The sequence below is a fragment of the Myotis nattereri genome (genome assembly GCF_964212035.1).
Source record: "Myotis nattereri genome assembly, chromosome: X".
NCBI lineage: Eukaryota > Metazoa > Chordata > Mammalia > Chiroptera > Vespertilionidae > Myotis > Myotis nattereri.
In genome coordinates this window covers 145,498,538-145,520,251 of record NC_138078.1, presented here as the reverse complement: position 1 = coordinate 145,520,251, position 21,714 = coordinate 145,498,538, and the positions used below count along the sequence as shown (strand labels likewise).

The following is a 21,714-nucleotide window of genomic DNA, read 5'->3' as shown; positions in this document are numbered from 1 at the left end:
AGGGTACTGGGTTCGACTCCTGTCAGGGGCACATGCCCAGGTTGCAGGTTCTATCCTCAGTGTGGAGAGTGCAGGAGGCAGCCGATCAGTGATTCTCTTTCATCATTTATGTTTCTATCTCTCTCTCCCTCTCTGAAATCAATACAAATATATTTAAAAAAAAAAAATACGTGTCAGCCCAGCCAGTGTGGCTCAGTGGTTGAGCATCCACCTATGAACCAGCAGGTCATGGCTGGATTCCCAGTGAGGGCACATGCCCGGGGTTGTGGGCTTCATCCCTAATAGGGGGCATGCAGGAGGCAGCTGATCCATGATTCTCTCTCATCGATGTTTCTATCTCTCTATTCTCCCCCTTCCTCTCTCTCAAATCAATAAAAGCATTAAAAAAAAATATAAAGAAATAGGTGTCAGCAAGACCAGCACGGCAGCTTCAGGCACCTTAACATTGACTGCAAGAGGATGTTTATCTCAGATACATATCATTGTCGCTCAAATACAATGAGCCTAAGAAACTAAGGCCTGGGCTTATCTGCTGCCTTGCCTTTGTCCTGGTAGCTCCCTGTCTGGAATGCGTTTCCTGCTCAGCTCCATATGGCCACATTCCACTCTTCCAGTGTCATCTCTTCCAAGAAGCCATTTCTGCTCTCCACGGACTGAAAATGACCTCTCCCTCCTTTGTGTGCCCCTAAACTAACTGGAAGGCAGAAGTATTGTGCCTGTGTCTGATACCACCCCCCCCCCTCAGGCTCTGTAAGAGCCCCAAGGATAGAGACCACATCTGATTCATATCTGCATCCCTGGTGCCCAGTGAAATGTTGGGCTCAGTGGAAAGCATCTGTCAATGTTTGTTGACTAAAAGACTAGAATATGTTCTTGACTTTGGTTATCAACGATTGGCTTGGCTCCCCACTTGGGATGGACAGGCAAACAGGTGGGAAGGATGGTGAGATTTATACAGCACCCCACTGTGTACCTTGCAGTGTGCTAGATGCACTGCCATAGAGGTCTCACTCAGTGTGCACCGGGACCCCTGAGGAACGCATTCCACCCACTCTCTTCAGCAAGTGAGGTGGGCATAGGGCTCAAGAGAGGGACACTGACTTACCACTTGGTGGCAGAGGCCGACCCAACCCTGTCCCCTCTGAAGCTTCACAAATCACTTACTGGCTTCTTGCCCACAATCATGCGCTCCACAGCCTGCACTTGGGACACATGGTCATCATTGGTCCGAAGTTCACGCCCCTGGATTCGCTGGTAGATACCCACCAGGAGGTCTCGAGGGATGTCTTCACCATTGTCAACCCCTGGTTGGGGGAATAACAAAGATATATGGCATAAATGTGGGGAGTGGGTGGCAGGGGTTCTCCACAGCACCCCACACACAGGTGTAGGTCATAACAACAGCCAGGTCTAGAAGGAGTGGGAGCCCTTAACCCCTCGGTCAGCATCAGCCACAAGAGGCATCCTTCAACCAGATAACCAGTTGCTTTCCCACCCCTCCCCCCACCCCCAGTGTGGGGATTTTATCTAAACTCAGATCATACTGTGATTAAGACAATTAGATGCTTTTTTTGCCTTTCTAACTAGCAAAAATAATGTTAAGTAATATCCAGTGTTATTAAGAGTGCAAAGAAGCGGGCAAGTGTACTAACTTAAATATTTTGGAAGGTAATTTGGCAAGAGCATAAATATTCAGTGATTTCTCTTGTAGGAATCTGCCCTAAGGAATTACTCAGAAATCTGTACAAGGCATATGTACAAGTGCTACTGAGGGGAAATTTTTAAAAAAACCTAAGTTCTAACAATAGAGGAACAGCTAAATAGAGCTGAGTATATCTGTTTAATAAAATAATTTACAGCTATTAAAAACCGGATGTTTACAAAAAGCATGAAAACATTACTGTAGCAAGTTAAGTGAAAAGAGCAGGATACATTGCATATATGATCTTTACCTTATAAAAAGTTACATAAGCATAGGAAAAAACACTAGACTACCCTAAAATATCAACCATGGTTGCCTCCAGGGGGCAGAATTTTAGGTAATTAAAAGAAATGTTCTAATTTTCTCTACTTTCCAAAGTTGCAGTGAGCAGGTATTCATTTCATTTATTTATTTACTTAATAGGTAAATAAATAATAAATATATATAATAATAAATATATAATAAATGTATATATTTATATATATAATATATATTTATAAAATATATATGTATATTTATATATTTATAAAAATATGTATTTATAAATATATATATTTTATATGTATTTTATATAAAATACATATAAGCACACACATATGTACATATAAACACACACACATATGGGGAGGGAGGGAGAGAGAGAGAGAGAGAGAGAGAGAGAGAGAGGCAAATGAATGAATGAACAAATGACTAATGAAGGATTCTGGGAGACAGCTCCAGATGGCCTCTGATCTGTCTCGCTCCTCCCGTTTACCATCCTTCTCCATTTCTGATTGTCTGCTGAGCAAACCCACTCACTCTTCTCTCTAAACCTTCTGTTGGAGAAAATATTTTCCAGGTGCTAAAGGAACATCCTTCCTCACACTGCCTTTTGACTTCAGCTGTCAGAGTGATTTAAGCTCATCGACTGTGCAAACCCCGAAGGTCAGCAAATTTGTCTTGTCTGCTTGTTTTGCCACAATTCTGTTTTCCTCTTTTGTTTGTGTTTCAATAATCCTAACATATGAGCCATTTTTAGGAGGCTGCCCTTTGGTGAGAGGCAGGGCCTGACATCAATACAATAAACCAAGACAAAAGGTCAAGGTGAAACCTTTAATCTGGCACTCAAGGCCCTTGTATATTGGGTCCAACTGACCTTTCCAACTGGATCATCCCATCTCGATTATTCTCCAGGCAAGTTTAGATTTTCCTACTTCTGTGCCTTTGTTTTTCTTACTGCCAGGTAAGTCAAGTCCTACTTTATCTGTGTCTGCAAGGTCCACCTTAAAATGAATTCTCCAGCAAGCACTCTGGAGGTGAGCTCTACCTCCTCTGAGCTCTGACTGTCCTTTTGACCTGCCTGACATTATAGGCTGACATCACCACTTGCTTTCTTCCTTGTGTCGTGTCTCTGGTACTGTAAGTCAGTCTCTCCCACAAACGGGGAGCTCTTTTGGGGCAGGGACTATTGCAGAAGCCCTTCCACTGTCCTTAGCACCCATCATAGTGCCTGGCACACGAGGCACTCGGTTAGCGTCAACTTGCTGGCTGACTGGTTGAGATAAAAAATAAATACATAGCCTGGCCAGTGTGGCTCAGCATTTGAGAATCGAACTATGGACCAGGAGGTCAGGGTTTGATTCCCAGTCAGGGCACATGCCCGGGTTGTGGGCTCGATCTCCAGTAGGGGGCATGCAGGAGGCAGCCGATCAATGATTCTCTCTCATTATTGATGTTTCTATCTCTCCCTCTCCCTTTCTCTCTTTGAAATCAATAAAAATATATTTAAAAAATAAAAGCATAAAGAGAGGAAAGGGCACTAAAATAATTGAGCATTTATGGGCATAAATAAAGAAGAGAGAAAAGGAGGGAATGATGGGTGAATGGACACATGAATGAATGGGTGCCAGTATACGCTCTGTAAGAGTCAGGGCTTTTATCTCTCTTGTTTAGGACTTGCTCAGTCAATATTCAGTGTGGGAATGAGTAGATGGCCAAATGACCGAATGAATTAATAAATGAATGCCCCAGGAATATCCAGCCTTAGTAGAAAGTGAGAGCATCACAGGTTAATTTCCAAGGAACCTTCCTCACCCACCCTCCCATCCTGCCCACGTTCCCTTCTCAGGGGAAGGACAGGAAGAGCTGACAGGGAGGTCTGGGGTCACCTCTCAGGTTCTTGATGAAGTCATCTAGTTTCATCTTGCGTTCAGCCTTGACGCTGGGACTGTACATGTCAGTATTGAGGAGGATGATGGCAAAAGCGAGGATGAAGATGGTGTCTGGGTTCCGGAACTGGCGCACGAGGGCTGGGTTACACACACAGTACCGCTGGCTGCAGGGCAGGAGGGGCCAGGGCCAGGGTCAGGCACCAGGAATCTCCACCTACCCACCATCCTCCCAGTCTGGCACCACCAACTCTCTCCTTTAACAAGTACTCCCAAACCCTTTGGGTGTGTCCTTTTTCTTCAGAGATTCCCCAAGACTAGCATGTAAAATTCACAATCACTACCTTTTACTGAACTCCACACATCACCTCTCTCAGCTTCATACATAAATACCCTACAGAGGGTCTATGCCAGGGGTGGGCAAACTTTTTGACTCGAGGGCCACAATGGGTTCTTAAACTGGACCGGAGGGCCGGAACAAAAGCATGGATGGAGTGGTTTGTGTGAACTAATATAAATTCAAAGTAAACATCATTACATAAACGGGTACGGTCTTTTTTTTTTAGTTTTATTCATTTCAAACGGGCCGGAGCTGGCCCGCGGGCCATAGTTTGCCCACGGCTGGTCTATGTACATGTCCTATGTAGTCCTATCACAGTCCTGCAAGGTAGCTATTAGCAGCCCCATTTTACAGATGAAGTGACTGAGACCCCCAGTGGAAAGGTACCTTGCCCAAAGTAATAGAGCTGGTAAATGGGGAAGCCAGCATGAAAATCTATATCTTTCTGACTGCAAAGAAAACCTTCTCCCATTATGGGAAACAAATTCTCAACAACTCTCGTTCTCCTCTAAATACCTCCAAAGTGGTGGGGCCAGGATTTATACCCAGGTCTACCTGATCACCGCAGCATTCATAGTAGACTATAAAAGTTAAGGGTCATGCCCTGGCTAGTGTGACTTGGTTGGTTGAAGTGTTGTCCTGTTGTCTCAGGTTCGATTCCCAGTCAGGGCATGTACCCAGGTTGCGGGATCCATCTCAATAGGGGAGTATACAGGAGGGAACTGATTGATGTTTCTCACATCTCTCTCTCTCTCTCTCCTCCCTTTCCTCTCTCTAAAATCAATAAAAACATATCCTTGGGTGATGATTAAAAAAAGAGTTAAGGGACATGGAGTCAGACAAACTGAAGTTCAAATCCTGGTTCCACCGTGTATTCACTGTATGACTCTGGGCAAGTTATTTAACCTCTCTAAACTACTAATTTCTCATCTGCAAAACAGAAATAATAATAGAAACACCTACCTTATAGGGTTGTTGTGAGCATTCAGTGAAATAATAATATAAAGTGCCCAGCTCAGCACCTGATACTTGGTAAGAGCTCAACAAACACTAGCTATTGTTGCTGATGTTGTCATCACTTATGGGAGTCCCATGTCCCAGATGCCAAGCTAGATACTTTTAGCACATTACCTCTGATCCTCACAACTTAACTGCCTCACAAGGTAAGATTTATAATTGCCATTTTCTGATGAGGAAAGTATGAAGCTGAGAGAGGTGATCTGTAGACACACTATGCTGCACCCCAAAATAGGGAAACGTAGCTTTAGTGGGAAGCAGGCGCACCTGAAGGCTTCGATGAGTCGCTCCACTTTCTGGGCCTCGCCCTGAACCCGGATATGGGATTGGAACTTCCGGAGTGCATCATCCAAATCCATGGAGGAGAAGTCCATCTCATCCACCACACAGCTGAGGAGGAAGGAGGGTGTGGCACTCTCAATTCCTCTGCACAAAACCTCTGACCCACCCTGGCCTGCTCAAATGGACCAACTCCTCCATTGATAGACATCCACAAAATATGGACCCATGGCCCAAGTAAGTACATGTGAGGGCAGAACATTTGAAATTGAATCCACCCCAGAAAATCAGGTCCAGACATGTGGCTACTAAGAGTTCTTTCCATTACGCACTCATTTCAGAGATGGGAAAACTGAGACCCAAAGACCATAGGAAAAGCGTGCCTTACCTGGGGCCACCCAGAAGCCTTTAGGAATAGGGCCGAGAGATCAGGCCTTTTTGGTGCAGAGGGTTATGGGATAAGGAAGGCCCATTCATCCCATTTTGCAAGTTTGAGCAGAAAGGACAGGCTGCCCCCCACCTCCAGCCCTCCTTTTCCAGGAATCCCTGGCCCAGCCTGCCCCATGCCAGGGTCCTCACTCCAATACGTCTCTGTTGAACTGCTTCTGCCGGTTCCCTAGGAATTCCCCTATCATCTGCCGGCTGAGGCCTTTCCGTTCCAGGATGAAATGAGCCACTCCCACCGGTGTGTCTGACAGGAAGCCCCGCTCAATCAGATACTGGATGCCCTTCTCTGGCTTCCTGCAGAAAGAAGGGAGGTAGATGAGATGACCGTCCACCTAGAACTTGGCCCTCTGTCCCATTGCTTGAACTAATTTGGGGCCCAATCACGACCTCGGAGAACCAAGGAAGTCAAATACATAATTTGGTCCAATCCCTTCAAAATTCCAAGGCATCCTCAACCCAACTTCCTCCTTCACTGGAGCCACACTACAACGGAAAGAAAATTAAAATTTAGTGAGAGCCCGCTCTACGCCAGGAGCTTTGCTATTCCCAGCAGGCACTGAGGAGGCCTGGAAGAGGGCCCGAGCTCCAGGCTAAGCCCTCCTTTCCAAGGCCCAGGCCCAGGCCCACCTGTACAGGCATCACCCAGCCTCTGAGCGTTTCCAGAGACATGGTGTTTCCTACTTCCCACTGGGCCAACTCTGGGTCTGAACTATCCCACATTCAGAATCTCGGAGCCTTAAGACCTCACGAGGCTAAAACTGGAAGAGACTTTAGCGTGACAGGAGTCTCACACCCATCACTTACCATGCGTGACTTGGGACAATTCCCTTTGCTTCTTCAAGCCTCAGTTCCTTCTCTAAAAAATAGGGACAGTCCCACCCAGATTGCCAAGTTATTCTGAGAACTAAATATAGGTGGCAGTGTCTAATAGGCTACACATGTAAGGCATTTATTTTCTAACTATTTTCAAATCAAATGTCGCACTCACCCCTCACTCCTAAGGACCAGGCCCAGGACCAGGTATCTGGAAAGAGCTTGGTCCTGCTTACTGACTAGTCCAGCATTCCACCTTGCCCCACAGTGCCACAAATATACACACCCTGCTAGTGGATAGATGGAAACACCGAAGCCCAAAGAAGGAACCCACCTGGCCCAGAGCTACACAGTGAGTCTGGCTAAAGTCAGGATAGAGTCCAAGTGTCCTGTTTTTCAGAGCAGGGCTCTTTATATACCACATTGGCTCCCCACCAAATAGGGGAGGCTGAGGACACCAAGTTCAGAATCCATTCTATAGATAGCGAACTGGGGCCCAGAGAAGGGAGCATCTCACCCAAGATCACACAGCCAGTTAGAGGCAGTGCTAGGAGTAGAAGTGCCTCTGATAGGTGTGTTGGGGGACTCTCTCCTCTGCCACCCTGTTGCCAATCTTCTTCACTAAACAGCTGGGGAGAAACACCATCCACAAAATGCGAAGCTGGCAGAAGCAAATTACTGCTTGGAGTTCAGCCCCAGGGATTCGAAGTGCCTCGTGGCAGGGTAGGAAGGGGCAAGGGGGGCAGGAATAGGAAGCACATACTTATTGAAGAGGTTGAGGCCGATTCTGTAATGCCGCCTCTGCACCACGTCATTGTTGAAGGCTGGTGAGTCCCAGCTGTGCCTTGTCTCTCGCTGGTAAGTCTGCTTGCACAGGCTGGTGGCTGGAGGCTCCCTCAGGCTGTCCCTCGAAGAGGAGCCAGAGCTGCAGTTGATGGTCTCATTGGAATTGCTGGAGCTCTCAAGGCTCTCGTTATCGCCACCATCAGAGTTCTCGCCTGCCGCCTCGCACTTCCCCAGCCTCCGAGCCCCAGCCACACCACTGGGCCCAGTGCCACTGTTGGGGGCTGGTGGCAGGGGCCCTGGTGGGGCTGGGGCTGGGCCCTCTGGGGCTGGGTAGTGGCGGTGTAGGATTGGGGCCCTGCCTGGTGGCCCTTTGTGCTTTAGGGTTCCATGGGGGCTGCAGCCATCGGCCTCATACACCAGCTGGCGGTGGACAGAGCCGCGATCTGAGCGGTCACTCAGGTCCACAGAGCTGTCACTAGGAGGCTCAATGGTGAGCAGGGGAAGGTGAGCAGCCCGCAGCCGGAAATCCCGACACTCTGAGCACCCAGGCCCCCTTCGAGGGCCTTCCTCACGGCTCCCATCTTCCCGGGTCCCTGGTGGCCCTGGTGGAGGAACTGGCGGGAGAGGGGCTGGTGCCCAGAACTCAGGCCGGCTCTGGGGTGGGGGCTCTGCGCTGGGCAGTCGTTCAGGGGATGGTGGGGGAATTGGGTCATCCAAGTAGAGGGGAAGGTCACTGAAGGATGTGGCTGAGCTGTCCTCTTGCTGTTCCTTCGACTCTCGCTTCTCCAGTTGGGCTGACCCTGTCTCCTCAGACATGGGCCCTGATGGGTGGCAGTTCAGGGCCTCATCAATGGATTCAGCCAGAGACTTTACCTGTGTTTGCGGGGAAAGGAAAGGAGGGACAGAAAGGGAAAGGAAGGGAAGATGAAGGGAGGGTTGGTGGGATGGAAGAAGGGTGGGAATGAGGGAGGAGGGGAAGGGAATAGGGAGCACTTCCTGGTTGGTCAGCCAAGAAAAGGGATTCCCCTCCCCCCACAGGTTCTCTGCAGTATATGAAAGAACTCCCAGGGAGCGATTGCGAGCTCACAGGTGCTGGACTCATGCCCACAAGCTCCCCTCTCAGATATCCCAATACCTACTCAATGTCCATGTAGACCTAAGTCAAATGCCACCCACTCTCATTCAATCCACTGCCTCTGCCATCCCCTGGGTGAACCAAAGCCCCAGCTTCCTCCAGGCTTCCAGAGCCCTCTGTCTCCTTCTGCCTTAAGAAATCCATATGATTTAGCCTTGAAAAGCCAGACCATGGCTGGTAACTCTACCTCCCTGTGGTATTCAGCCTCTCAACTGGCCCCCAATGATTCCTGCCTCCTGGTATTCACACCCTTGTGTACCACACTGTCCTGGGGTTGGTCTGTGGGACTGATAGCATATGACAGAAGTGATGTCACTTCCGAGATTAGGTTATGAAAGACTACAGTTTCTGCCCTGAGTACGCCCGCTTGCTTGTGCTCTCTCTCCCTCAGACCCTTTGCTCTGCAGGAAGCCATGGGCAGTCCTATGGAGAGGCCCATGTAGCGAGAACCTGAACCCTCCTGCCAACAGCCAAGGGAGTGAGCTTGGAAGCAGACCTCTCAGCCCCAGTCAAGTCTTCTGAGACTTGACTTAAGCTTGATTATAGCCTTATGAGAGACCCTGAGTCATTTGCTATGCAGCAATAGGTAACTAATACACTTCCCCATCAGACTTGGATAACACTGAGAGCTGGGCCTAGGCCTGGTTCTTTGATCTCCCTACCAGACTATGAACCTCTTCCTTCCACTCCCCCTTGAAGGATGGGTCCAGGCCTAGTTTCTGTCTTTCTAACTCAGCTCAACACATTTCTTGACACAGTAGAGATGTTCAATTAATGTTTGTTATATGAGTGAATAGATGAGTGATTCAGATTTTTCCTTAATACTTCTTTCTTTCCCTCTACCCACCCTACCCAACACCCCCCCCCCCCCCCCCCCCACTTCGCTAGCTCCAGAGAGGCATACCCAGGCTGATGACAGGGCCACATCACAGAGGTTAGAGCAGAGTGATCTCTTCTCTTATAAAGCTTCATTAATTCATTAAACAATTTACCTTCTTGGTCTTTAGGAAGGAAACTAACATGGACTTAGTAGCTACCACATACTAGGTGTTTCTATATACATTACCTAGCTGAACTGAATCTCTGAAACAACTCTAAAAGGAAAGTTTTACCTCTATTTTATTTGTCATGTTTCAGTGAGGTTAAACAGTTTGTCCAAAGTCCCACAGCTGGGAAATGGCAGAGCTGGAATGTGCACGTGAATAGCTGTGCTGACGTACCCAAGCCTAGAATGATGACCCACTACCCTCAGTGCCTGCTACATTCCTACCCTTCCAGGCTATTGCTGATGCAATGCCTATGCAAGCAACACCCTGCCAACTAGCTCTAACTTGCTAAATGTTATTTGTCTGTTTTCTCAAAAAACCTTTCTCTGATCCTCCCAGAAGAAAGTTTCTCCTCCCTCTTCTGGCTTCCCATGGTGCTAGATGTGATCCTTTCTCATGGCTCTGAGCACACTCTATTTCTGAAGACAGTTGTGTGCCTGTGTGTTGGCCATTAGATCCTTGAGAGCTAATGGCTGGAAGATCTTTGGGAACAAGGACCCTGGTGGTTCAGCTGTCTCCCTCATGGCGCCCAGCACAGAGCCTGGTCCATGGTAGTATGAAGTAAGTGAAAGGGCGTGGGCTTTGGAACCAGACAGAGCTGAGTTCCAATCCAGATCGGAAAAGTCACTCCACCTCTCAGGGTCCCAGAGCCTCAGTTGCCTCCTCTGTGAAGTTGGGGTATCCCACCCATCTCACAGGTCATTATGAAGCACACACAGTAGGAGCTCATCACTGTTTGTTAGGCCTTAATTTGATAGCGCATCAAGTTCTTATGTGTTCTATAAACCCAGATTTTTAACTTGCTTGTTTTTACAATATAATTTTTTGTCTTGCCAATTCTTTGTCGTTCTTCTCACAGACCCTACTCATGGCAGCTAGTGGTTCTTAAATGCTTGTCGGGCCACATGTTTCAGTTTGAAGTATAGGTAAAAAGTCGGAGGAGTAGCCAGAGCATAGGAATAGGGAGGAAAGGCCCTTTTCAGGGATGCTGACCTGTTTGGAGAAGGAGTCCTCCAGCTCTGTGATGTCATTGGAAAACTCTCCCGATGTGGTGACCGAGCTTCCCCCACCATCGATGCCCCCTCCACAGGAGCCTGCATATGGGAGGCCCCGTTCAAGCAGGTGGCTCCGGGCACCAGCCATGGCACCCTCGTCCAGCGAGGCAGGCTTGCCCTCGAAGTACGCGGGGTTCTGGGCCTTCTCGTACTCCTCAAAGGAGAACTGCATCCGCATGTTGGAAAGGATGATCCGTCTGGACATGCGGCTTTCCGAAGCTGAGCTGCGGAGCCGCTCAAAGTTCTTGTTCATGCGGTACTGGCGGAAGGCCGTCTGGATGGTCCTGGCAGCCCTACGGCTCAAGAAGGAGCCCCCGTACTTCCTCTCCAGCATTTCCACCTGGCAGGGGAGGGTTGAGGGGAACAAGGTCAGACTCACAAAAGCCTCATGTTCCTGGACCTCAACCACACCACTACTGCTTACAGCTGCCTGAAGGCACCAGGCTGCGCGCTCAGTACCCTTTCCACTCTAATCTCAGATACTGCTTGTCACATGGGACTGGGTTGTGGTTTTCTTTTATTATTTACAAGAAGTAGACAGTCAGTATACCAAAAAGTTGGAAAAAACAGAGAAGCCAAAAACAGAAGGAATAAAGAAGGAAGGGAGGGAGGGAGGGAAGGGAAAGGAAGGGAAGGGAAGGGGAAGGAAGGAAGGAAAGGAAAGAGAAGGGAAGGGAAGGAAAAGAAAGAGAAGGGAAGGGAATGAAGGAAAGGAAAGAGAAGGGAAGGGAATGAAGGAAAGGAAAGAGAAGGGAAGAAAAGGGAAGGGAAGGGAAGGGAAGGGAAGAAAAAGGAAGGGAAGGGAAGGGAAGGGAAGGGGAGGGGAGGGGAGGGAAGGGAAGGGAAGGGAAGGGAAGGAAAGGAAAGGAAAGGAAAGGGAAGGATAGAGAAGGGAAGGGAAGAAAAGGGAAGGGAAGGAAAGAGAAGGGAAGGAAAGAGAAGGGAAGGGAATGAAGGAAAGCAAAGAGAAGGGAAGGAAGGAAAGAAAAGGGAAGGGAAGAGGAGGAAAGGGAAGGGAAGGGAAGAAAAGGGAAGGGAAGGGAGGGAAGAAAAGGGAAGGGAAGGGAAGGGGAGGGAAGGGGAGGGAAGGGAAGGGAAGAGGAGGAAAGGGAAGGGAAGGGAAGAGGAGGGAAAGGGAAGGGAAGGGAAGGGAAGGGAAGGGAAGGGAAGAGGAAGAAAAGGGAAGGGAAGGGAAGGGAAGGGAAGGGAAGGGAAGGGAAGGGAAGGGAAGGGAGAGGGATTAAGCAAAAAGCAAAAACAAAAAAACTCATAGACACAGACAACAGCATGGTGATTACCAGAGGGAAAGGCTGGGGGAGATAGGAGAGGGTAAAGGAGGGATAAAGGGTGACGGAAGGAGACGTGACTTGGGGTAGTGAACACATAATATAGCACACAGATTATGTATTACAGAATTGTACAACTGAAACCTCTATAATTTTATTAACCAGTGTCACCCCAATAAATTCAATAAAAATGAAAGAAATTGAGAGCAAGAAGGAGATGAAGGAGGGAGAGAGAGAACGAGAAGGGAGGAGAGAGAGGGAGGATATGGAGGGAGAGAGAGAGAGAAAGAAGGAAGGAAGGGAGGAAGGAAGGAAGGAAGGAAGGAAGGAAGGAAGGAAGGAAGGAAGGGAGGAAAGGATGGAAGGAGGGAGGGAGGGAGGGAGGGAAGGAGGGAGGAAGGAAGGGAGGAAGGAACGAAGGAAGGAAGGAAGGAAGGAAGGAAGAAAGGAAGGTTGGCTGGCTCACTTAAAGTCCCAACACCTAGGCATAAACACAATTAAAATTTTAGTATATGTCCTTCCAGGTTTTTTTTTTCTCCTATATGTAGTATTTTTGTGCCCTTCCCTTTAGCTAAGCAATACCTTGTGTGGTATATGTGATATATTGTAGCATATTCTTCTGAAATTGTCAACTTAAGTGTGTGCTTCTCCCATCAGAGATTTTTGAGAACAGGATCCAGGTCCCATTCATTTTTACATCTCCAGTGCCCAGCAGGGAGCTGAATCAGTATCTGCTGAGGGTGTAGAAATTGGTGAATAGGTGGTGAATGAGCCCCCAATAGGGTGAAGGGTCCTGGAGCCAGTCTTCTCCCCCTCCAGTCTCACTATCCCTCTAAGCATATCGCCCTCAAGTGCCACATCCCAACCCCTCCCTTGGTCCCCTCATAGCCCCATTCCTACTCCCACTCCCAAGCAGAGCCATGTCCTCTGTACCTTCTTGTCCTGCAGGTCCGTGGAGAGTTCGTAGCTGTCCGACAGGGCCTTGGAGCGCTTTATCTCCTCCTCCTCCTGCTTCCTCAAGGCCACACTGGCTGGCTGGAGGCGAGCCCGCTGAGCCCAGGGAAGGCCCACCCCAGCAGGGGGACCCCCCATATGGCTGCTGCTGGAGGGCAGCTGGCTCAGCCGGTAGGGGGGTTGGCTCCCAGGACTATCAACCGCTGTGCTCAGGTCACTGCCTGGGGCATCACCCTCCACACTGTGGGGATTAGATAAGATAAGCCAGGATGTGGGAACAAAGGATGCCTGCTGGGCCAGACTGAGCATGTGGACCAAATCCCTTCCGCAACCCCATCCCCCTCGGCTTCTTCAGATACAGGGACCCCAATACTTAAAGGCCAGAAAGCAGTCCTACCTGCCCCCAAGCTAGACAGTCCCACTGCCCTCATGCTCCCTTCCCTTCAGGCCCCCTTGCCTTCACAGCCCTGTCCTCATTCCACTTCAGCCCCATCTGCTCACAGCTCTATCTTCACGGGTCCTCTCCCCTCACAGCCCCTATCCCCGCTCACAGCTCCATCCTCCGACTCCTTTCCCTTAGGGTGTGGTCTTCTCAGTCTTGTCTGCAGTCCCATTTCACCCTTCACTGCCTGGTCCCCTCAGGGCCACGTCCCCCTTCCCCAGACTTTTTACCAGACTTGTTTCTTCCTGGTCTTGTCCCCATAAGCTCCCTTTTTTCCTAATAATCCCATCCTAACAGCTCCACCTCCAAATCCACCTTGATGGGCCATTTCCCTTATAGCTCCCCTCCCCCCAGACCTCTTCCCCTCACAGGTCTGTCCTCAGCACCACCCCAGATCAGCCCTGTCCCAGCCCCAGGCCCACTCCTGGCATCCAGGTATCCACGCTCTCCCCTCCTTGCCCCGCCCCGCCCCCTGAAGCCTCACCCCTGCCCTTAGAGGCCTGGACTTGGGCCTGGCCAGTTCCCAGAGTTCCCTGGCTGCCAGGGCACAGGGCTCAGTGACAGTGGGAGTCGATTCCCATGCAGCATCCTCACAGGTAAAGAGCTGCCCTCCGGGGCAGCTTCTTTTTTCTCCTCATGGCCTTCTCTGCTCAGCTGGGGGAGGGACACAGGGGTCTCAAGGCAGAAGAGTGGCAGGAGCTAGGCACTGGGCCTTGCCTGCCCTGGTTACCCAGAGCTGTTGTTCCACCAGACCTGCTTCATGGTGTCATGACAACCACGCTGCCAGGGAACCCAGGTGGCGACAGAGCCCAGCCGCTCAGAGCCCAGAGGACACTGTGAGGAGCCACAGAGGTTGGCCAACACGGGGGAGAATTAAGAGTAAGATCTGGTGAGGCCTGGAGAGGGTCGTGGTTGGGGGAAATGGGTGTGGCTGGGCCCAGGTAATGGTCTGATTTGGGCAGGCACAGGGTTGAGGGGGCTCTTGGCTGGTGAAAGGGCCACTCCCCAGCCCCTACTTGGCAAAGGCCAGGGTACAGGGCTGAGGAGAGCTGAGGTGGGTGTGGCGAGCTCCCTACCAGTGCAGGAGCTGGAGCTGCAGCAGGCCTGGCAGCTCCGCAGAAGAGCACTTTGGGCTGGGTGCTGGTCTCAGTGGGGAAGCTGCACCCACGAGGCCAGGTCCTGGGCTGCAGGGGTTTAGCTCCCGCCCACTGTTCATCTTCCTCCCTCCCAAACAGCAGTCTGCAGCACTGCTAGGAGCCAGGAGGAAACAAACTGGGGGGCTGCCTTTTACCCCAAATTCTCTCTCTTCCTGGACCTCAGGGGCCTGGGAAGTCCCCCTCCAGGAGTCAGACTCTGCCCAGCCCCTGGCTCCTACCCCAGGCATCTAAGATGCTCCTTCCCTCCCCCTTAGGACTGCAGAATCTTGCCCACCACCTCTCAAACCTCTGTCTCCCAGTACACAACCCCAGCTCAATTCCGATAAACTGTCGCCTTTGTTCATGAACCATCCATAGCTCCCACTGCTCACAAGAGATAGCCCAAGTTCCTTATCGTGGCATTGGAGTTCTCTCCCAAGGTAACAGCTAATGCTTAGAGAGCTCAGAGCATGTTCAGCCACTGTTCTTACGGCTTCACATTTAGTAACTTGTTTACTCTTCCCAACAGCCCTATGCAATAGGTATTGTTATTTATCCTCATGTTACACATCAAGAAACCAAGGCCCAGAGAGGTTAAGGAACATATCTGTGATCACACGCAGCTATTCACAGAGCCAGGATCCAAGTCCAGGGAGTCAGACTCCAGAGCTCACTCTTCAACATTAAGCCATGCAGAGTTGATTGCCAGTCCCCTCCCCCATCCACCCCTCTCTCCAGCCTGGCCCGGATCCTGTTTCTCCCCAATACCCTTCTGCTTCCCACTGCCAAAGCTGCACATACAGTACCTTTCACCTGGAATGCAGGCCCTATCATCTCCGCCATCTGCAATCTGAGAAATCCCCCCCCGCCCCCCCCCCCCCCCCCCCCGCCCCAACCCCGTTCATCAAGATTCGGGTCATATGCCACCACTAAGAAGCCCTCCCGGAGCCCGCCTCCAGCCAGACACCATGCCTAATCCTGTTCTGAGCTCCCCCCCTTTTTAAAAAAAATATATATTTTATTGATTTTTTTACAGAGAGGAAGGGAGAGGAATAGAGAGTCAGAAACATTGATGAGAGAGAAACATCGATCAGCTGCCTCCTGCACACTCCCACTGGGGATGTGCCCGCAACCAAGGTACATGCCCTTGACGGGAATTGAACCTGGGACCCTTCAGTCCGCAGGCCGACGCTCTATCCACTGAGCCAAACTGGTGAGGCTGAGCTCCCCCTTTTTATGGTGCAGGTTAGTTTTGGCAAAGCGTGACGGCTACTTATGGTTATGACTCCCAGAATCCCAGCCCAAGAAGAGAACTTGGTAATCTCCTAACGAACATAGAGTACAAGGCCTGGAGCAGAGTAGGTGCTCAATAAAAACTTCCAGAGTGAGGGAGTTAGTGAATGAGCTCTGGCAGGCTTATTAGCTGTGAGGACAGGTAAGTCCTTTCACCTAAATTTTTTGTTTGTTAATTCTCACCCAAGGATATTATTCCATTGATTTTTAGAGAGAGTGGAAGGGAGGGGAGAGACAGAAACATCGATGTGAGAGAGACAAATCCATTGGTTACCTCCCACATGCGCCAGACCAAGGCTCAAGGGTGGGGGATTGGGCCCGCAACTGGTATGTGCCCTTGACCGGAATCGAACCCAGGACCCTTCAGTCTGTGAGCCAACACTCTATTCACTGAGTCAAACCAGCTAGGGCCTTTCACCTAAATTTTAAAAAATAATATTTTTATTGGTTTCAGAGAGGAAAGGAGAGGAAGAGAGAAACATTGATGAGAGGAAATCATTGACTGGCTGCCTCCTGCAGGTTGGACCAAGCCCGCAACCCAGGCAGGTGCCCTTGACCGGAATTGAACCTGGGACCCTTTTGTCCGCAGGCTGATGCTCTATCCACCGAGCCAAACCAGCTAGGGCTCACCTAAATTTTGACCACAATGTCCAATCCTTTCTCCATCCTGTAGCCACACAGAGCTTTCCCAAGTACAAACCTGAGTATTTTGCTCTCCCACTAAAACACTTCCGTGGCTCCTCATGACTCAACCAGCAAACAATGACTGAACACTCTCTCTGTGCCAGGCACAGTGCTGGGGGCTGCAAACATAACAGCGAACAAGACACAGATTTGTTCCCTTGGGGAAATGACACTGTAGTGGGAGAAGCTCACTATAAATATATACTATCATTTCAGGTAGAGACACATGCTAGGAAGGAAGCTGCAGCACAATAATAAAAGGTGCTGTTTTAGATGTGGTGGCCAGGGAAGGTCTTTTTGAAGAAACGGCATATTAGCAGGGCTCTGATGGAAGTGAAAGAGTGAGCTGTGCAGTTGTCTGAGGCAAGAGCAGTGCAGACAGAGGGCAGAGCCAGTGCAAAGGCCCTGAGGTAGAACTGTGCCTGGCATGATTGATTGAGGAACAGTGTAGCTGGAGCAGAGTGACAGTAAGGAAAGTGATAGGAGATAAGATCAGAGAGGTAACAAGGGGCCAAATCATGAGGGCATTGAGTCCGCAATAAACACTGACTTTTTGTTGCTGTTACTCCTCACCCGGGGATATTTTTTTCATTCATTTTTAAAAAAATATTTTTACTTATTTCAGAGAGGGAGGGAGAGGGAGAGGGAGAGACATAGAAACATCAATGATGAGAGAGAATCATCAATTGGCTGCCTCCTGCATGCCCCACACTGGGGATTGAGCCCACAACCTGGGCATGTGCCCTGACCAGGAATTGAACCATGATCTCCAGGTTCATAGTTTGACGCTCAACCACGCCAGCAGGCTCCACTGATTTTTAAAAAAATATATTTTATTGATTTTTTACAGAGAGGAAGGGAGAGGGACAGAGAGTTAGAAACATCGATGAGAGAGAAACATGGATTCAGCTGCCTCCTGCACACCTCCTACTGGGGATGTGCCCGCAACCAGGGTACATGCCCTTGACCAGAATCGAACCTGGGACCCTTCAGTCCGCAGGCCGATGCTCTATCCACTGAGCCAAACCGGTTAGGACTCCACTGATTTTTTTTTAGAGGGAGTGGAAGGGAGGGGGAGAGACAGACAGAGAGAAAGATTGATGTGAGAGACACATCGATCTGCACACATCTCCACCGGGGCTGGGGATCAAACCTGCAACCCAGGCACATGCCCTTGACTGGGAATTGAACCCACAACCCTTCAGTGTGCAGGCTGATGCTTTGACCACTGAGGCAATAAAGATTGGCTTTTGCTCTGATTGAGATGCATGGAGGAGGGACATGATCTAACAGGTGTTTCAGGAAGTATCACCCATGGGACAACCTCCAACTTCTTCACCATCGCCATGGAATGGCTCTCCTGACCTGATCTCTGCCTCTTGTGCCCACTGCCCCCAATACTCCAATCTGGCAACTGCCTGCTCACCCTCCAACATTTAGCTCAGGTCTGTCCTTCCATGCCTGCCCGCGCCCTCCACACAGGTTGGCTTACAGGCCCCTTCTCTGTGCTGCCATAGGGCCCTCTAGTCACCACAATCCTTAAAACGAGGGCATTAGTTAGTTTCCTGGTCGGCAAACCGCGGCTCCGAGCCACATGCGGCTCTTTGGCCCCTTGAGTGTGGCTCTTCCTAAGCCTTAGGAGTACCCTAATTAAGTTACTAACAATGTACCTACCTATATAGTTTACGTTTAAAAAATGTGGCTCTCAAAAGAAATTTCAGTCGTTGTACTGTTGGTATTTGGCTCTGTTAACTAATGAGTTTGCCGACCACTGAGTTAGTGCATTGAAGCCTCATAACTTACTGAGGCAGGCACCATTTTATAGATGAGGACACTGAGGCTCAAAGGTGATGTAAATGGGCTCAAGGTCACACAGCTATTAAGTGAGAAAGGATGCAAATCTAGGGGCCAGACTCTTTTTTTTTTTCAGAGAGAGGAAGAGAAAGAGGGGTAGAAACAATGATGAGAGAGAATCATCTACCAGCTGCCTCTTGCACGCCCTACAACCTGGGCATGTGCCCCGAATGGGAATTGAACGTGACCTCCTGATCCATAGGTTGATGCTAAATGTCTGAGCCACAATGGCTGTGCCCAAGCTGTCTTTTCATGACATCTCCCTGTCTCTCCCCACTTCTAGCTCGGTGCTGCCCTTGACTCTCAACTCTCTGGCAATTACCCCCTTGGGAGCTCCACACCCTCTTTTGGTTGCAAAGAGAATAGTGGCAGGGAGGTCCGGCTGTCAGCTCAGGCTCCCCCTAGAGGGCCTGGCAAAAAGGACAATGCTTGGGGGCATTGCTCTCAGACAGGCTGATCAGATGGAAAATCTCTCTCCTCTCTCTCTCTCTCTCTCTCTCTCTCTCTCTCTCTCTCTCTCTCTCTCTCACACACACACACACACACACACACCTGTGCCCCATGTGCACTCTCTGCTGGGCTATTCTGTGGGGGAACTGAAAGCATCTTCTGCATCAGGGGAAATAAACCGCGTTACACAAATAACCACAGTACAAAGCTGAAAGTTCTCAGGGCTGGTGAACAGAGGAAGTGCTGGGGGAGCTCAGGAGAAAGATTCCTTCTGCTTGGGGGTGGCTGAGCGAATAAAAATAAACTCGCACTTACAGTGCACCTTCCCTGTGTCAGGCATTTTCTGCACATTATTTAATCTGCAAGGCAAACGTGAAGGAAGAATTCGGATCCCTATTCTGAATGTGAGCAAAAAGGCTCTGAACGCGGAAGTGATTGCCCAAGGTCTCACTCAGCAAGTGACAGAACAGGGACTCCAAGCCCAGAGCCCTGTTAGTTCCTCTGCTGCCTGAAGGCCTCCTGAGGGAGGAAGCAATTGAATGGGGCCTTGGCTAAGGGGAGGTGATAGAGGAGTGAAGGACCTTGTGAGTCAAGGCACTAAGATGGGGAGAAACAGGGAAGGACGTTCTGTGTGGATTCATGGTAGCCTGCCCGTGGCAGAAGTGCCAACCCTCCCGGATTGCTGCTCCGAATGGGAGGTCCCTCTCCCTCCTTCCCTTTATTGGCACTGCCCGGAGCCAGGCAGCCAGCAGGGGATGGGATCAGGATGCAGTTGCCATGGAAATGAATGGGGGCTGTTGCTATAGATACCATAAGATGAGGGCAAGAGGAAGCCAGGGATGCTGAAGACTATCCCCATGACAACTTGGGCTGGAAGGAGGGGGGCGCGGAAGTGAGAGACGAGAAAACAAGACGAGGAGGTCAGTGCACATAGATGAGGCCAGGGGCACCGGTCTCTGGAGGAAGACTTCTGCAAACTGTTTGTATGTCCAGTCCCAGCAACACAGAGATCCCAAACCTGAGGCCAGCCTGGCTTGGCACAGGAGCTGGCAGGGGAGAAGGAAGCCTGGATAGAGAGTGGCAAACACAGGCTGGCAAGCACACAGACTTGGGTATGAATCCCAGCTCCGCTTCTTTGCAGCCCTAAAAATAATAGTTGTCATGTGCTGAGTAGCTACTTTTTACTAGACCTAGCAACCCTGCAAGGTCTGGGTTGTTCTCCTGAAGGGGATAACACAGATGAGGAAACTGAGGGAACGAGAGATGAAGGAGCTTACTCACAGTCTCAAAGCTCAGCGGTGGTGGAGCCAGGAATTATATCAAGGCTCCTGCTATTACCACCACGCACTGAGTAGCTCCTCCAAGATGGAGTCCTGCATTTTCCAGCTTCCATTGCCTTCCCACAGGGGCATGCGGAGGGCTAGAGGCTGGGAAATATTTGTGGAGTGCATGAGTGAGGAAACAACCCAGGAGGAACAAGGAAAGCCTGAGGTGAGAAAGCAGAAGTGCCAGCTGCGAAAGCAATGGCTCATGGGTTGGGCTGGTTGAGGGTAGAAGATCCACAGAACTCGGATGGACTGTATGAACCTGACAATCCCACAGATGCAAAATGAGGTCCCAACATGCAAAGTGACTTGCCCAGGGTCACACAGGATGAGAATCCAAGTCCCCTTCTCTGCACGAGGGGAAATAAACCACGTTACACAAATAACCACAAAAAAACAAGTCCCCTTTTTTGCTTTTTAGCTGAATCTGTACGGCGTCCCCCTCCCCAACCTTTAAGTTCCTAGAGTAGGCAATAGCAGGCTACTTGCATTTCCTAGGCATCGAGCTGATGGGCATCGCCACACCTGTGCTCATGCTCTTCCTTGGTTTCTTCCACTGGGGGTGCCCTCACTCTCCCCTTTACCTGTAGACTCCATTGGTCTGGGGAAGCTCATCTGCATCTTGCAGCACCCCACATAGGCGAGCCCTCCTGGGAGGTTGGTTCTGACTCAGTACCTGACAGGGTCAGCTACTCCCCCCTGTATCCTGTGTACTCATGTCACAGTGGTCCTCATCTCCAGCTAACTTGTGGTTATCTATTGAAGTGTCCACCACCCACCCTGCTCCTCTTTCCCAAGGGCACTGGCTTGTGTGAGTCACCTCTGTGGATCCTCCAGGCTCAGGCCCAGCACACAGCAAGCAGCTACCTTGGTACCCTAAGAGCACAGGTGGTAGTCATGTGTGTCCATGTGACCATACTGCCTGACGACTATCCCCCTAGAAGCCACAGCCCATTATGCACAAAAGCCACCCACATGCAGTCTTGTGATTATCTCCACCAGGCACAGAAAGTCGCCACCTCACACAAAGGACCTCACACACTCAGAATTCCTCACACCCAGCCTCACACAATCACATTCCCTCAGATGTCTTGCTCCTGTTAGACCTGCCACCTCATGCAAAGACATGCACACATATGCACAGGCACACACATTTCCATCACAACTGATAGAAACCTACCCCCTTTCCACAGCACAGGACCTCAGCCAATTCAGTCGCCCACACGAGTCTACACCGTACCTCCCTTGCTGGCCATCTGACCTTGACTTGCCTCTTCTCTTCATTTAGTTGGACCCTTGGCCCCCCTATTTCCTTCTATATCCAATCAAATGTTCTCCCACTTCCCAGATGTGGGTCACCTAGGCCCACATGCCCTGGAGAGTCAGTCAAACAGAGCAATCTATGCACCATTCCCCAACACAACCCTAGAGCTCTCCACCAGGCTTTTGTCCATTCGGTTTCTCTCTCCTGTAATGCCTTCTCACCTCTCTACACCTATTCAAACTCTTCCCAGCCTTCCACT

At 50.1% G+C, this 21,714-nt stretch overlaps 1 protein-coding gene across 1 annotated transcript in view; it reads right to left on the bottom strand.

Annotated features, from left to right (window-relative positions):
* Window positions 1-21,714, bottom strand: part of IQSEC2 (IQ motif and Sec7 domain ArfGEF 2) — an 86,090-nt gene that overhangs the window by 8,000 nt on the left and 56,376 nt on the right. The window contains exons 4-10 of the mRNA XM_081081333.1: window positions 12,987-13,248; window positions 10,706-11,107; window positions 7,509-8,404; window positions 6,065-6,226; window positions 5,474-5,596; window positions 3,850-4,016; window positions 1,165-1,304 (exon numbers count right to left, since the gene is read on the bottom strand). Of these exons, the coding sequence (XP_080937459.1) occupies window positions 1,165-1,304; window positions 3,850-4,016; window positions 5,474-5,596; window positions 6,065-6,226; window positions 7,509-8,404; window positions 10,706-11,107; window positions 12,987-13,248 (2,152 nt within the window). The remainder of the gene's footprint in view (window positions 1-1,164; window positions 1,305-3,849; window positions 4,017-5,473; window positions 5,597-6,064; window positions 6,227-7,508; window positions 8,405-10,705; window positions 11,108-12,986; window positions 13,249-21,714) is intronic.